This window comes from Leptodactylus fuscus, chromosome 3 (assembly GCF_031893055.1).
Source record: "Leptodactylus fuscus isolate aLepFus1 chromosome 3, aLepFus1.hap2, whole genome shotgun sequence".
Taxonomy (NCBI): Eukaryota; Metazoa; Chordata; class Amphibia; order Anura; family Leptodactylidae; genus Leptodactylus; species Leptodactylus fuscus.
The window spans coordinates 185,018,740-185,036,363 of record NC_134267.1 but is presented as its reverse complement, the minus strand read 5'-3'; the positions used below and the strand labels follow the sequence as shown (position 1 = coordinate 185,036,363).

The 17,624-nt window shown below is 40.9% G+C and overlaps 1 protein-coding gene across 1 annotated transcript in view; it reads right to left on the bottom strand.

The window, feature by feature from the left end:
- Positions 1–227: 227 nt before the first annotated feature.
- The window catches only part of SLC25A36 (solute carrier family 25 member 36), a 43,089-nt gene continuing 25,692 nt past the window's right edge, over positions 228–17,624 (bottom strand). The window contains exons 4-7 of the mRNA XM_075268874.1: positions 17,060–17,160; positions 8,607–8,673; positions 7,095–7,384; positions 228–3,361 (exon numbers count right to left, since the gene is read on the bottom strand). Of these exons, the coding sequence (XP_075124975.1) occupies positions 3,168–3,361; positions 7,095–7,384; positions 8,607–8,673; positions 17,060–17,160 (652 nt within the window). The 3' untranslated portion in view covers positions 228–3,167. The remainder of the gene's footprint in view (positions 3,362–7,094; positions 7,385–8,606; positions 8,674–17,059; positions 17,161–17,624) is intronic.

Below are 17,624 nucleotides of genomic sequence, written 5' to 3'. Positions count from 1 at the left end.
GAGCCTGGACAATGATCCGATTGGCGTTTGCAGAAATCCAAGGAAAGGTTGTAGAAACAGCCCCATTCAGATGTATGGGAACTGAACTTGCTGGAGAAATTTTCAACTGAATTCACCCTAAAAAGGGAAGATGGGGCCGGGAACATTGCATTTGGAACCGCAGCGATGATACATGGCCGGCATAATTAATAAGTAATTACCAAGTTAGGAAATAGATACAACACAGTTTTCTTTATTAATAATGAACTCTTGTTACAGTATGAAAAGACACAAGCAAGGATATTTTGAGAGTCATCTGCTTGGAATAAAAGCAATGAAGATTGAAGAAAATGTTTATTGATCAAGCAGTGCAAACACAATGCATTTAGTCTTTAACCACCATGCAAAATGCCTTTTGGAAAGGTTAAGTGTATAACATGGCTACTATTTCTGACCAAACTTTGTGCGATTCCAACATGGCTCCTCTTGAAAAGATCTAGAAACCAAATTTGACATGGAAAGAGATTAAAGGGGTTGTACAGGATTAGAAAAACATGACTGCTTTTTATCTTGAAACTGAACCACATCTGTTCATGAGTGGTGTCTGGTACTGCAATAGAATGCTAGTCAAATGAATAGGGTGGAGCAGCAGGACCCCGCACATTTAATAATTCTGTACATCCCCTTTAAAGTGAAACTTTCAGGTGATATCTGCTGCTCTGTCTGGGAGCAGGATATTACTGAGGGAATATGGCGGAGCTCTAATATATAGACTTGCAAGACTTCCAAGTATAAAGCAGAGTAACCCCTCGTTCACATCTGCCTTTGGTAATCCATTTGGGGGGGGTCCTATGCGGATTTCCCAAACAGACTACCGAACGCATTTGCAAGCATTGTGCAGTAAAAGCACACGGACCCCATAGACTGTAATGGGGTCCGTGTGCTTGCTAAGAGATCTCCGCACGAGTCATGCGGAGAGGACAGTAAATTGTGAAGTACTTTCCTCTCCACAAGTTCTCTGCGGAGATCTCACGGCAAGCACCCGGACCCCATTATAGTCTATGCCGTCTGTGTGCTTTTACTGCACAGAGCTTGCAAATGTGTTTGGTATTACGTTCGGGGGGTCCCCATGTGGACTCCCCTGTACAGAATACCACCACAGATGTGAACGAGGGGTAAATCCAGACAGGACTCGTAGTAGAAACGGAGTCCAGATTATTCTGCCCACATGCAGAGATCAGCAGCCTTCTATGTACACAATGGTTCAGGCAGAGCTGTCACTCATCCAGTGTGGGGGTGGGGTTAGTAGGACTCTAGGAGTCCTGTCAGGATTTACTCTGCTCTAACGTAAAAAAATCCTATTCCAAATCATATAAACCTATATATTGAACTCGGCTTCTCTCACTCATATTCTGCTCTCAGACAATGTAGCAAAAATAAAAGTTCATGGATTGTCATTCATTTTCTGATAGAATGGCTCCATACTGTAGTTCCTTTAATAAATGATTTACCAAAAACAAGAAGCACAGTACCAGCTCTAGGCACACGGCTACATCTACAAATGAAAGTGCTTAAAAGCAAGATGTAATTACTTTTGATATGGGGTAAACTTCATCCCATGTAGATACCCAGGAATTAGAAAGAAGACACTACCTTCATACCCAAGCTTTAGGATAGGGTTACCTGGTACTTTTGGGCCACTAAACATTACGACCGCATATGCTGTACTGCCCATCACAACTAATTCTAGTAAATGTAGTCACAAAACCATCCTGCAGAGTTGGATTTGCCCAAACTGTTGGGTCTTGGCACCCTGCGGTTCAACAAGAGACCACATTCCCTAGTATTAGGTGCAAGCATATGTAGTCGTGTAGCCCAAACTTAGATCGTACTTCAGTAGTGGGTGTTATGATGCAGCCACTGACTTCTAGGTCAGGGTGTGGAGAAGGGAATAGAAGGTCACCTATAATAAGGAAATAAGTTCAGATCACCCTCATGGGCAGAATGTACATTCCTAAACCAGAAAGCTGGGTACTGCATATCAAATATACAACTTTTTATAGTACAGGAAACTTCACAGCTTATCTGGTCATTTTTTTTTTTTTTTTTTTTTTAAACACAGAAATATACTGTGACTAATACTTCACCTAGAAGAACTCTCAATCTGAACTACTAAGGAGTGGCTATATGTGACAGTGTAAACAGAAAGGCTACTAATCTTAAAGGGGTGAAATAATTTAAGCCCCTCTGAACTTGGGAGGGGGCTGCAATGCAGTGATAAAACAACATCAAGGCATACTGAGCACCAAAAGCTTAATGGCCATTAAAAACCTAAAATATTGCGTGGAAGAAATGAGTAAGGTGCAATTTTTGACACCCTAGACCAGAAGGCTAAGTGGAGAAAAGGCAGCGTCACAAGACCTTCTTTTGCGTACTTTCACAGTATATATTATATATATATTCTTTTATTTGAATAGATGCCAAGAAGAGAGTGACCTTTGCAGGGGTATAGACTGAGAACGCAGTAGTCTGATGGATGAAGTAAGATGAGAACTAGAATGGCCTCGCGATGGGATGGGATGGAAGTGCACATGGTAAGCTGATGCACAAACATCAACTAAAACAAAACAAAACAAAAGGCCCAATAACGAAATATCCCAAACATAACTTCAAGACATTTTGCAGAATACATATCAAATAAGGAATCTCCATAATAATTACTTCAAGCCCAGGTCATACATCTCAATTGTTAGAGAAACCGGATATACAGAAGGTAGGTAGACAAGATGTGGATGGCATATGGTGAGAATTTTGCTGGCATTACAGTATGCAGAGGGATAAGAAGGCTGTCTTTGTACATCCGTACACTGTAAACCAGAAAGATACATGTATACAACTTCAATGTCAAACTTTGAGAAACTCAATACATTGCACTGGTTAAAGGGGAAATGACAATCCTGAAATGAATGAGGTTCCCCAGCAATACCCCTGTCTATTAAATTGCACAAGCGGCCAAAGACCACAAATAATGAAGGCGACACGAGCACTTCCAGCAGCAGCTATGATACACTCCATGATGGTTTCTTTGCTTGTTGTCACCATCTTTTTTTGTGTCGGTGCTCTCTGGTCCACTTTCACTCCTTTGGTCTCCTATCTTTTTCACTTACAAGACAGCAAACTGCTGGCTGCTATCCGTTCAGCAGATAGACGACCACTTCATAGGTACACATCATTATCGCTGTATTAGGGATCTGTCTAACCAGATGCGTGGTGAGACCACGGTACAAGGAACTATAGCCTTCTTCCTTCACAACTAATGCCAATGTCTGGAAGAAAGATCTGTATTTTGTTCCCTCTTCACGTAGTCTCGTCCGTACAACCTCTGTAGAAAGGGAAAGAAAAAAAAAGTTACTAATGGACTGATGAACAGGATATAAGTCAGTAACAAGGACTAAGGCTGCCCACTGTCAGACTGATGGTGGGATCATGCCCATGAAAAATCCCACCATAAACCACTAAACTGCCTGGTCAGTAAATTAAACCGAAAACAAACGCACAAATAGGGCGGGCGTCTGCGCGCTCTCTCAATGGAAAATGTTTTTCCCACACTCATATTGAAGTGCATCCATATTTATAAGGTTTCTCTTTAACCCCTTCCCGCCGATGGCACTTTTTGACTTCCTGACCAAGCTCGATTTTTCAAAACTGACATGTGTCACTTTATGTGGCAATAACTTTGGAACGCTTTAACTTACCAAAGTGATTTTAAGATTGTTTTTTCGTAACACATTGTACTTCATGTTAGTGGTAAATTTTGGTTGATATGTTTTGTGTTTAATTATAAAAAAATTGGAAATTTGGTGGAAATTTTGAAAAATATGCATTTTATAAAGTTTGAAATGATGTACATTACATACAGATAGTCAGACCGCCAAAATTATATCATAAATCTCATGTCCCAGATCTCTGCTTTATGTCGGCATCAAACTTTAGGCGCCCTTTTAATTTTTACGGACATTATAAGATTTACAAGTGAAACAACAATATTCAAAATTTTCAAGAAATTTCCAAAACCCATTTTTTAAAGGGCCTAATCCAGTTATGAAGGGGTTTTGAAAGACCCTTGTATTAAAGCCCCCCATAAATCACCCCATTTTCAAAACTGCACCCCTTAAATAAGCCAAAACAACATATACCTAGTAATTTAACCCTATAAGTGCTTAACAGGAATTAATACAAAATGGAGGTGAAATTTTCAAATTTGAATTTATTTTACTAATATTTTCGTTTAGCCCTAGAATTTGCACATTCACAAGGGGTTAAAGGAGAAAACGCATCCCACAATTTGTTAGGCAAGTTCTCCCGACTACCATAGTACCCCACTTGTGGGTGTAAACGAATATATGGACGCACAGCGAGACGCAGGAGGGAAGGCGCGCCAAAGAGCTTTTAGAGGGCAGATCTGGCTGTGATCAGTTTCAGGAACCATGTCGCATTTATAAAGCCCTTGAGGAGTCAAAACAGTGGAAACCTCTAGAAAGTGACCCCATTTTGAAAATCGCACCCCTCAAAGTATTTATCAAGTGATGTAGTAGCATTAGTAACCCCGAAGTGAATGTGTAAGCTGTGCGGAGTAAATTGGGTACACCAAATCCCATTCTATTTTCCCACCAGCTCCTATGACGCGGACGGGGAAGAGGGGCATTCTGGGGGATCAGCGCTGGTGTATGCTCTCTCATAAGCTCTAACTATGGGGTGTCTCCTGAAAACGCTCGCACCGCTTACACATTTCCTTCTAATCGCAGCCACTTATGTCCTAATGATTTGGCGACTTTTGGGGTTTTTGTCTTCACATTGTACAAGGTAGATTTTTATTTTTATTTTCTGGCAATGTGGCCATATGAGGGCTTGGTGTTTGCGGTATTAGATGTACTTTTCAATGCCACCATTTTGGGGCCTGTAACTTATTGACTACATTTTATTAACTCTTTCTGGGTGGGATGTAAAAGGAAACATCAATTCTGGCATTGCTTTTTAGCATTTTTTTTTTCCCCGTGCAGCGTACAGCATAAGTAACGTTACCTTTATTCTGCGGGTCGGTACGGTTACAGCGATACCTCATTTATATGATTTTTTAATGCGTTGCTATTTGTGCAGAATAGAATTTAATTCAGGGAAAAAAAATCTATTGTTTTTGCATCGCCATCTTCTGAAAGGCATAACGTTTTTATTTTTCGCTAGACAGAGCTGGTTGAGGGCTTATTTTTTGCGGGAAGACCTCTTCTTTTTATTGGTACCATTTTGGTTTTCATCTGACCATTTGATTACTTTTTATTGAACATTTTGTAAGGGAAAGGTGGTGAATAATCATTATTTTGTGCGGTTTTCTACGTTTTTTTTTACGATATTCGCCGTTCGGGTTAAATAATGTTTTAATTTTATTGTTCAGGTTATTACGGACGCGGCGATACCAAATATGTAATGTTTTTTTCTATTTTTCTTTATTTTACATAATAAAACATTTTATATGGGGAAAAAGGGATTTTTGGGGCTTTATTTATTTATAATTTATTTTAAACTTATTTAAACTTTTTTATTTTGACTTTTTTTTCACTTTTTTTTTTTCTGTCCCCATGGGGGATTGAAGCAGTGATCGGCTGATCACTGCTTCAATAGAGATACGCTGCAATACACGTGTTACATGTGTATTGCAGAGTATAGGAAGCTGTCAGCCTGTGTAGACGCACAGGCTGACAGCTTCATTTACGGCAGGATCGGCCAGGCGCGAGGACGGGGTAAGTGAAGGGGCAGACCTGGGGTCACTGATCAGACCCCGGGCTGCCCCCTACGAACACCGGCACCCCCCGAAACCGGCGCGGGGGGTGCCGATCGGCACCATATGACGTTGTAACCCCGGAGGTGCCGGTGGTCATGTTGATCACCGGCATCTCAGGGGTTAACACCCGCGATCGGACCCGATTCCGACCGCGGGTGTTACAGGGCATTGTCAGCCGTGTATTACGGCTGTCACCCGCTGTGCATGGTGCGCACACAGTTTCTGTGTGCGCACCATGCATCCGCAGTAATAGTACGGCGGTTTGCGGGAAGCCCTTCCCTGCAGCGCCGTACTATTACGGCGAATGTCGGGAAGGGGTTAAAAGCTGATGTTAAAGAGGACCTTTCATGGGTTTGGGCACATGCGGAGTTATATACCGCAGGAAAGTCGACAGTGCGCTGAATGCAGCGCACTGTCGGCTTTCCCAATCCGTGCCCTGGGTGAAGAGTTATCAGTACCAGTACCGTAGCTCTTCACAGTCAGAAGGCCTATAGCACTGTACTGTGAGCAGGGCGGAACTCCCTCTCCCCTCCTGATAATACTCGTCTATGGACGAGTACTGTGAGCAGAGGGAGGGGGTGTTCCGCCCCGCTCACAGTACTATAGGCACTGCTGTGGAGAAGGATGTTCCTGACAGTGTCAGAAACACCCTTCTGACTGTGAAGAGCTACGGTACAGGTACCGATAAATCTTCACCCAGGGCACAGATCGGGAAAGCTGGGGGTGAGGGTGCCGCGGGCGAAGTTGCAGGTAATGCTAGTAAACAAATAAATGGTATAAATGTCTAAAATTTTTCCCAGAAAACCCATTTAAATCATATGTTATACAAATGGTGACATTTTATTTTTACACCTGACCTATATCTATTTATCTGTCTGATTGTGGAAGTGTTATCGTAGGTTGGGCCTCAAAAACAATAAAACCCAACTATTCCTTTAGAACATTTATCCATCAAAAAAATTCCCTGAGGAACTATGAAAACAACCAATGAGAAACGAGTCGGGTTTTTAAGGTTTGTACCTTATTTCTATTTGGTTTATACACCGTTGTGGTTACTCAATTTATGTATTTATGTCCAAGATGGTAGTAATATTATTAATAATGACATTTTATTTAAGTATTTCTCAATTTGTTATTACTCTGAACAAGGAGCAGAATTTGAACCTAAAACCAATGATGGCCACAGAGAGGCAGTATTTAGCCAGACAAGATACTGTACTGAAGTCCATAGGAGAAATACAAAATGAAGCAGCAGATTACATTGCACATATTTGCTTACCATGAGGGTATGCTATGGAGGTGGCACATGTCTTGGAAGTTGCAGCTGCTAACATGAGTCCAGCAAAGTCAGAAGCTTCTTTCGTAGACTCCTCGTCATCGTCAATGCTTGAGGCAATCTTATGTTCCAGCAATTTGCGTTTAATACTTTCGTAAATAACAAAGTGGATAACAGTTTCAGAGATGCCGGCATATGAGGCTGACATGCCCCTGTAAAAACCCTTCAAGCCATCTGTTCTGTATACTTTGCGAATACAATCAAAAGCGCTCATCCGTCTTTCACCGCGGTTTCTGAAAAGAAAAAAATAAAATAAAAAATAAGGCAGCTGAATAAAACAATGGGGCATATTTATTAAAACAGGTGTTTTGAACGCCAAATTAAAGAGAACCTGCCATGTTGGACCCTTCAGCAGACAAGTGGTGTAAACTAGTTGCAAATAAGTGATTTGAGACTATTTAAGTGGCACATGCGACCAAACTAATCGCATGTAGCGTTTTTGTGCCGGCCCTATCACTATCTCAGAGGCCAAGGTGTGGCACGTGCGGAGCTATGGACTGCACCATACTCATGAACATTTACGCCAAAAGTGTTGTAAATGCCACTAGAATCTATGGACAGATCTAGTCCATTTAACCCTGCTCTATAACGTGCTGCTCCCAGATGGGAAAGTTTTGGCTTAGTTCACACCAAGTTTTTTGCTAAGGAATCGAGGCTGATTTTGAGGAAGATTCCTGACCAAAAAAAACTCGGTGAGAACTCAGCATTAAGCTTCACTGAAGACAATGGCTGACTCATAGGTTCCAAAGGCCCGACAACACACACAACTAAAACCCTGTATGTAAGAATATCTTATTGAATAATATATACGGTAACACCTGACTATGGCTTTTTTTTTTTTTTTTTTTCACAAATGCAGTAAAAGAAAAAAAAAAAAAGAAAAAATTCTAAATTTGTTATAGGTTATTCAATTCAAAATTATGAACGACCTTACATACACAGTGCATGTCCTGAATATGGTGGGGTTTTTTCATAGAAAAAAAAAACCCTTATTTTTTTTTTTTTTTTTTTTAAAGCAATTTTTAATTTGTTTTTGTACTTTTATCCCTTTGAAGCCAGCAGCATGCCCAGGCTCCATTCTCCTGGAGTAAGGCGCCGCTCATTTAGACACGTGTTAGAGCGCAGCGCTTCAAAACAGATCCCATTTCAATGCGTTACGCGCCTAAATGAGCAGCGCGTTACTCCGTGACAACGGAGCCTTAAATTTACATGCAGCATTTTCCAGGCACATGTTCGGATACAGCTTCTATGGAGGAAATGCAAGGTGTCAAATGCAAGCAAATCTAGGGACAGGTCAACCCTTCAACCTTGGGTAATTTCCGTTTCCATGGATATTGGACACCGTGCCAAACATTGATAAAGTTTTAATTGAAGCTTCCAGTGTCAGTGCCAAGGCTCCGGAGAGTTTAATAGACATCTAGCAGGTGACATTTGTAGCCAAGCAACTAATCTTACCTTGCATCCAGCTGTAGCCGAGTTTTTACTAGCCAGATGGGATTGGTGGCTGTGATAGCAGTAAAGCCTAAATAAATGACACTAAATCATTATTCCAGATCAAACCAAAAAACAGGCAGTCGGTCAGTGACCACAACATGCATTAATGACGTGAAAGAGATTCTACAGAGCTTCAGAGGACAAGGATCATCTACTGCAGGTTTATAGCTAGGGGGTGCATGGTTCTCAATGTTACACTAAGTCTACTTACTACTGCCAACCTTCTATTAAAGACCCACCACCCGACTGCAAAAGCCAGAGTCAAATATACTACATAGCATTATTTCTAAAAAAATTGGAACAAAGTAGAAAAACAATGCTCTACAACTGTATATGCCTCCAGGCAGAAAACCATTGCTTCAACTGGGAAATCTAAAGTTATTTCAAGAACTTTCAAAGGCAATATAAGAAGTCTGGAAAAAGAACTTGTCAAGCAAAGAAAGAAATTGTGAAAATAGCCAAGAATGGTGTAAGAAAGATAAAACACAGTCGTAGTTACCTTACTGATCCCCGCCACCCCCGATTCATCGTTTCCATTGTCCCCTATTGATCAACATGTGACTAATGCAACCAATTACTGGCCAAAATGGGGTCTCCGCTGTGGCCTGCAATGGGCACATATTGGTATTGGGATGTCATTGCTGGAACATGAAGTACAGAGACCAGCAAGGAACTGGAAAGTCAGAATGGGAGTCGCAGGGGACTGGTAAGGTAGGAATTATTATTATTATTAATAAATCTACTTTGAGCTGTGTTGACAAACTTGTTTCTTGGCTGGACAACCCCTATAAATCTTTACCTGAGCCCAGAAATCCTAACTGTAGGATACTAGAAGATATCCATGCTCCTTCCTGCCAGGCACCACAATATAACACTGCCTTATAGGAGGAAAGGATTAGAGGCACTATCCTAGGGACCCAGAGAGCCACTGCGGACACCCCCTTAAATCTTCAAAATGAGGTTTCTTTGGACCCAAGCAAAGGATTAAGACCCATAACGTGTTGGGAAACACACCAGAAAGGACATTATATTGCCCTCATATTAAAGTTCTTGAACTGTATTATATCAGAAGGGGGTTTTAGGAGTAATAAGTATTAAATTGTTAAAGGATTCCACGGTAGCAAAGCAGATATCCTAAGGACACACATATATTAAAAGATAAGGAGTGGACAGTAAAGAATACGCCCTGTCACCAGTCTAGCAATCCACCCTCTAAGCGCTACCGCTGCCCCATGATATAGCACACATGCTCTGTGTCTCCAGTACAGCATTAAGAAAGATACAACAGAATAAAATGTGAAAGAAGATGACTTGTATGTGGTTATTTTTCAAGGATGTGGCCATAACAATGCAATGTCCAGATCTACAAAGAAATAAAGTGCTTGTCATGCAGTGCCAGAGTGACGGAGAAAGAGGAAGACCATGGTGTGTTCATACATCCCGACATATCCACCACCATTCACACATGAAGACAGGCTGCAAACCAAATGATTTGGCCCATGAGGATGTTCTACCCACACCACGGTATCTTGGTATATTGTCAAGGTGCAATGGAAGACCACTGAAATATGCAGATACTTACAAAGATAACCACTTTTGGCAGCCATGACACGGCCAATAGAGGTCACTCTCTGTGCTCTATTGCCATTGTGCAAGGGTCAATGCTACATAATAAGGCTACCATTAAATACAATGTATACTGAGGTCAAATTTCCATTGATCAACTGGACCAAAAACTGATCAATCAACGGACCACAGTTCACATGTATGAGATTATAACAGCAGCCCTCATGTTTGTTTTACTACGTTGTCCACACTGAATGTTACACAATGAGTTTGCCCTGTACTGCTGGGACAAGATAATACATTTGTGATTTTGGCCCAGTTTCCAATGGGACTGTGCCCAGAATACACAAATATTATCTCAATAATCTCACAATTTGGCAAGCAGACTACAAATGCCACTGTGCCCGACCGTCATTACAAACTCACGCTGGCCAGCGTTTTATTTGCAGACAAACTGATAGGCAGATATAACGTGGTATCTGTATAGTTACAATTGTAAAGTCTATATATGAGTCTCTACATTCATTGTGTTACTGGATACAATGTATTTTGGTTATCAGTCTTTTCGGGCTGTAGTGTACTTCAATTTGTTAACACACAGGAGATCCAAAAACCTATTATAAAGATTACTACTTTTTAGTAGTAAAGAATCTGGTCTATGCTTTATGCCCACTGAAACGATTACAGGGAATACAATGTATTTCTATACTCTTGTCCGGTACATTTATTGAATTGTGTCTGCAATATCTGGCAGTGGATGAAAGGGTTGCAAAACAACGGAAAGATTTTGCATTCCTGCAAACAATCCAACTCGGTTTGTAAGTTATTAGAAGGAACTGCGGGACATTTGCTTTTTAGTCATTTCATCAAGCCAGACCTAAGTCTCCAAGACTGAGGCCAAACACTGCAGAATAGCTTGGTTTGTTGGTGGAGATTTTGTTGCATTTTAAAACATGTTTTTAAGGATAGAATCCCTTTAAACTAAAAGCCCATAGGAGTATCCTTTTATAAAGGCTATTCATTTCTTACCATTATCTTGCAGGTCCGCGCCACTGTTTTTTTAATATTTCTTTATTCTTCATTGTGCTCAAAAAGCACAGGGGGCATTCCCCCGATGTTCTGAGCACAGCGTTGTCATCCATTCCAGTACCACCTTTCTTCTGCTCTGTCGGCCATTCTCCTCCTCTTACAGGAGGCCACCAAAAAAATGGCCAACAGAAGAGCGGACTGCGCCATTTTGTGGTGTTCTCGTTTAAGAGGAGGAGGAGAATGGCTAACTGAGCACAAGAAAGGCGGCGCTGGAACAGATGACAATGCTGTGCTCATAGCACTGGGGGAATGCCCCTGAGCTTTTTGAGCACAATGAAGAATAAAGAAATATTCCAAAACAGTGGCGCGGACCTTCAAGGGTAATAGGAATATCCTTTATAAAGGCTGTTCATCTATGTGCTTTTAGTATAAATTGTGCTTTTTTAATGATAGAATCCCTTTACACCAAAGCTAGGAGCAGATTAGGCAGAAGGGAGAGGTACAAGTCCTTCCTTTATAATCCCCATCCCCTACTCTTGGCTTTAGTTCAAAAACTGCAGCAAAACGTGAAACAAAAACAAAATCTTTACTATGCGGCCTCATTCTTAAACTGGGTTTTCCAATGCAGGCACCTTATCCTCTATCCATAAGATTGATGACAAGTGTCTGATAGCCAGGGAACCACCACTCAGTCCCCTACAAGTCATGAGGATGAAGGTCCTATGTACCCCATATGAATAGACCATAGCCTGACCAAAAAAACCCAGCTCACATTGAAATCAATGGGAGTCGGTCAGTTCTTTTTTCCGGGAGCGGTTTGTTCCAGCTCTGGGAAAAAAAGAAGCGACATGCTCATTCTTCAGCGGAGTCGCCTCGCGGCATGCAACTGAAGATACTCCCTCCTCCTGACTAGGCACATTCATTTGGACCTAATCCAGAGCAGAGTGCCACAACTGGATGCCGATGCACTGCACCGGTATCCAGTTGCGGCTACCCATTTTTTGGACTGGAATCTGAGATGACCTACGCGTCAAATTCCGGTCGAAAAAAACCTGTGTGAACTCAGCCATAGGCAGGCAGGGATTCCCAGCATCATCATCAATGATGACCATAATGCAGAGAGTGAACTCTCCTGACAGTGTATGGTTTGGGTTCTCTGGTCCAGATGGCCTCATATGGTTGGGGCCATAATAGGTGCAGATTTAACAAAGCATCAGAACTGGACATCTATTCATGGGCACAAAACATATGGCTTGTTAAATTAGTGAATGGTTTAACACAAAAACAAATCTAATAAGGACAATTCATGTCAGTGTAATAGAGATATATCACACCTCAATGAATACATCAATACGACTTGCTAGAGGAACAGTCTGTACAATACTATGAGTTGATGACTATGCCACACACACACACACACACACACACACACACACACACACACACACACACACACACACACACACACCTCAACAACACAATATAACTTTCACAAGGTTCATACTTTTGTATCGATACACAAAATTATCATCTGTATGCCCTAACATTTCTCAATGCTCTTTGTTTGTTCCCCATAAAAAGGCAATTACAAATCCAATGTGCTGTTCTTACGCTTTTGGCTGCAGAGAGAAGCTGGGTCAAGTACTCACGAGGGTTAACTTAGTCCATATTTCCGCAGGACGAGACCTGCAGGAGGCGAGCATGAGATGACACAATCTCGCGCCTTTCACAGTGGAAATGTACAGTAAACGCCTAAAATAGACACAGGCTTTTCTGTATCGCAACAACAAGCAGTGGTCCACAACATTGCGTACCAATGAAACCCACGGAAAGGATTTCACAAAATAAAATGTATAGACTTATAGAAAAGGGAAAAAAAAAAAAATAAAGTACTGCAAAGTGGGAAAAAAAATAGAGACTGAAAATAAGAGGGATATATAAAGAGAGCAAGAACTTAAAATAAAAAATATATATATATATATATATATACACACACACAAAAAAAAAAAAAAAAAAAAAAAAAAAAGACATGAACAGGGAAATCATTCAGGGGAGGATCAATAAGCACTTCTGTATCACATCAGCTTGACATTTGCATGTATTGTTTGAACTGTACATTTTAATGAAAGAAAACATTTAATGTCACAACATTCAATATTTATATGAATAAATATCCTTAAAGGTTGCTACAAAAATGTATAATAATATTTATTAAAGATGATCAGTCACCTCTCTGTCTGGTTTAGTAAATGCTTTTATTCCCCATGAAATGACCTTGAGCGCCTTTTTATAAAACTAGGTATGTACTGTACTAGTCAAAGGTTTATTTTATTTTTCCTACATTGTAGAATCCTATTAATGGAATGGAAACTATGAAGGACACGTACAAACCCAGTCAAGATCATGAAGTAGTCATCTGGAATGGTTCTAGGTAACAGGTATTATTTTGTGACATTTATTTCCATCATAATGTGCCTTGAGGTCATCAGATGTGATTTATTTATTATTATTTATTTTTATAGCACCATTAATTCCATGGTGCTTCACATTTGGGGGTTACATACAGTACACAAAATATACAAGTAGATATGATACTAACAATGACCGACTGGCACAGGGCTTGCAATCTATGAGGGAAGGGGGTAGAGACAGAAGGAGAGGGGGGAGACTGTACAGATGGCAGTGCGGTGATAGTGTTATTGAAGGTTGTAGGCCATCCTGAATAGGTGAGACTTCAGGGCCTTCTTGAAGCCTGTGATTGTGGGGGACAGTCTTATGTGTCTTGGTAAGGAGTTCCAGAGTATGGGGGATGCACGGGAGAAATCTTGGAGACGGTTGTGTGAGGAACGGATGAGAGCAGAGCGGAGTAGGAGGTCATTGGCGGATCTGAGGTCACGTGTGGGCAGGTAGCGGGAGATTAGTTCAGAGATATATGGAGGGGACAGGTTGTGGATTGTTTGTATGTTAATGTTAGTAGCTTGAACTCAATTCACTGGACTATGGGTAACCAGTGGAGGGACTGGCAGAGGGGAGCAGCTGATGAAGATCGGGTGGTGGGGTGGGGGGGTAGATTGGGAGTCCATGGAGAAGGGTGTTGCAGTAGTCTAAGCGGGAGATTATGAGGGCCTGGATGAGCATCTTAGTTTCAGGGGTGAGGAAGGAGCGGATTCGATGGATGTTCTTGAATTGGAGGTGGCAGGAGGTGTTGAGGGTTTGAACGTGTGACTTAAAGGATAGGTCAGGGTCCAGTGTTATCCCAAGGTAACAGGCCCATAGGAAAGGGGTTAGTGTGGTTCCGTTAACTTTGATAGATGGGTCAGGTGGAGGGGCCATACGGGGTGGTGATGTGAAGAGTCAGAATTGGTACACTGTTCTATAGAGTTTAGCCCTATTCAGCTACTGTTCTCAAACACATTATGGCAAGAACCACCCAAATAAGAAAAAATAAAATAAATAAATAAACTTTTCAGAAGAGAAGCGAGAAGGCTTTTATGGCTGAAGTATTGCAAAGAAACTACTGAGGAACAAGAGGATAATTGCTTAGGCCAAAAAAAATACAAGAAATGGACATTAGAAGAGTAGACATCAAAGGAAAGGAGTTCCAAAACGTTTGAGATTTTTGGTTCCAATCACGTCTTTGTAAGAGGCAGAAAAAGACAGTGGATGGTTTCTACAGGTTTGGTTCTTACCATTAAGCATGGAGGTGGTGTTGAAGTGCTTTGCTGGTGAAACTAGGCAAACTTGACCAGCATGGCTACCACAATATTCTGCAGTAATATGCCATCTTTTCTAGTGTGCGTAAGTGGGACCCTCATTTTTTTTATTTTAGCAGGACAGTGACCCCAACCATAACTCTACGCTAGGTTAGGACTATTTGACCAAGGAGAGAGATGAAGTGCTTTGTTAGATGACACAGACTCCAAAATTAACTGACCTAATGTAAACAAATGGTTTGGGATGAGCTGGACAGCAAAGTGAAGGCAAAGCAGCCAACAAGTGCTAAGCACCCATGAACTCATTCCCTATTGTTGGAAACCATTCCAGGTGACTACCTCATGAAGTTGAAAGTGAATGCCAAAAGACTGCAGAACTATCAAAAAACAAAAACGGTGCTACTTTTAAGAGTATAAAATATAAATACTCTTGATTACTACTTAAATTCCATTTGTGTTCCTATATCGTTTTCGTGACTGGCACTGCATGTATAAATTGAATTAAAAAAAAATGGTAACAAGTTTATTGGAAAGATAACAGAGGGATGGTGCATCACAGTTGTGAGAAAAGATGATCTGATATTGTCATCTCATAAGGGAATGCAAGTATTTACTAAAAGATTAAGATCTCTATAGTTCCATGAAATACTTACCCCATATAAGGCTTGGGTGGAACTAAGCAGATACTTTATGCAAAGGATAGCCCACAAATTTGTGACTGATGTCAGGAATCTATGTTTAGTCCCACACAACCCTTGGACATAGTATTTAGATTACTTCTGTGGAATTTTGAGCAGATCCCACCACACTGGATGGACATGCTAACAGATATATTAAATTTAGGATCACATGAGTGGCTTTACTGCATTTCTAGGAAAACTTTAGGCAAATTATCTTATGAGATCTCTCATCAAGACTGAACGTCTACTTTAAGAGCAAGATGGAAGGCTATTGGGATTGACTGACTAACAGGAGATATTGTGAGGGATGACCTGACAATATGGTTTGTATTATAGAATGGGAGTAACTGAGTTGAGGAGGGGGGGGGGGGAGCATATTACAGATAAAGTGCATGTGCACAGTTATTAGACGATAGAAGGACAAAGGATATAGCAATTATAGCACAGGACATATTAAAGATGCTATAAATATACAACAGCTAAAAGTCTAAAAGTATAACTGCATATAGGATTTTCAGCTTTAGGTTGGCTCTACTATATATCATTAATTGGTCTGGATACCTCAATCCTAACCAATATCTGAAAAGAAAGAGTAGAAGTGCTCGGCTGAACCCTCAGCCCCTTTGGCCTTAATCGGCTCTCCTGGCACAGGCATGTTCAAGTAAAGACGTCTTATAGACTTCTGCAGAACAAGCATTTCTCAAATGCAACTTAAGCTCCCTTAATCGAATATAACATTCATTTTAGGATCAAAAATCATTCGGTGTGACAAATATATAATAAGTGCTGACATTTGGAAACAGGAAAGGTGAAAGAAACTTTTTAGAACACTTTTTGGTATTTGATTATTTTTGATCATTTCTACACATCTGAAAAGATAGCAAGCAAACCTACGGGTGTGTGTAAATGGCCGACCAATCGCATCCGACTCGTGTAAAACTGTCAGATTTAGTACGTGACAGATAACTCCATTATAAGAATAGGAAATATTAGTTTTAGGATGACCTTAACAGACGAAGAAGCCAAAAATAGCTTTTATCTCACATCCTAATGTCTGTGGGTAATAAATGGCCAGCTCAGACCAAACCAATAAGAGGGGCTGTGACCAGAAACCTGCGAGTGGAAGCTTAAACTATAAAGGACGTTTTTCAAGGATGATTCACAGAACTAAAAGGGGGCAAAGATAACTTTATAATATCTAAAAAAAAAAAAAAAAAAAAAAGGTGGAAGAAAGTAGCAGTGACTGTATAGAGAGCTTCATAGAGGGAAACATAAAAGAAAGAATCAGTATTACAACATATACACTCTACTTAGGAGCATAACAAGCTATGATTTGAGGAAGGTCAAACTATCCTTTTCTACTATTGCTAGCAGTATATATGCCTATACCCATTAATATCTATCATTCACAACTAGGGATACATACCTGCGGCCCCCGCAGAGACCATGTGCACCTGTGTGGAATCTGCCACAAACACATTGTTCAGCCTTTCCTTGCAGGTAGAGTAAGCTGCAAAATAGATGGCCCTGCAGAAACATAAAGCAGAGCATCATGTCACAGCTCCAGGCTTGTCATCTCTGTAGAGAAAGGACCTGCTAAGCAACAAGAAGGAAGACACTGGGAACCTGACTGTGAGGCTAGAGCAAAGCAGATGGCAAAGGGTCATCTGTCATGACCATCACTAAGGAACCAGTGGATAAAAGGTTTCCTTGAGATTTCAGGTTTACTCTACAAAATGCTGAAGTGATCTACAGGGTGGGCCAAAAGTATGGATACACCCAAATAAATGGAAGTGGTTGCTGATATCACCTTACCATTTAAAAGCATATTAGTACATGGGAGGGGGGGAAACATTTGAGGCTGGGTGATGCCCATGGCGGCCACCTGCAATGCCGCCTTTTTGGATTCAACTTTACTTTTTTCAATGGGAAGGGGGTCATGTGACATCAAACACATGGAGAATTGCACAAGAAAAGAAATGGTGTGCTCC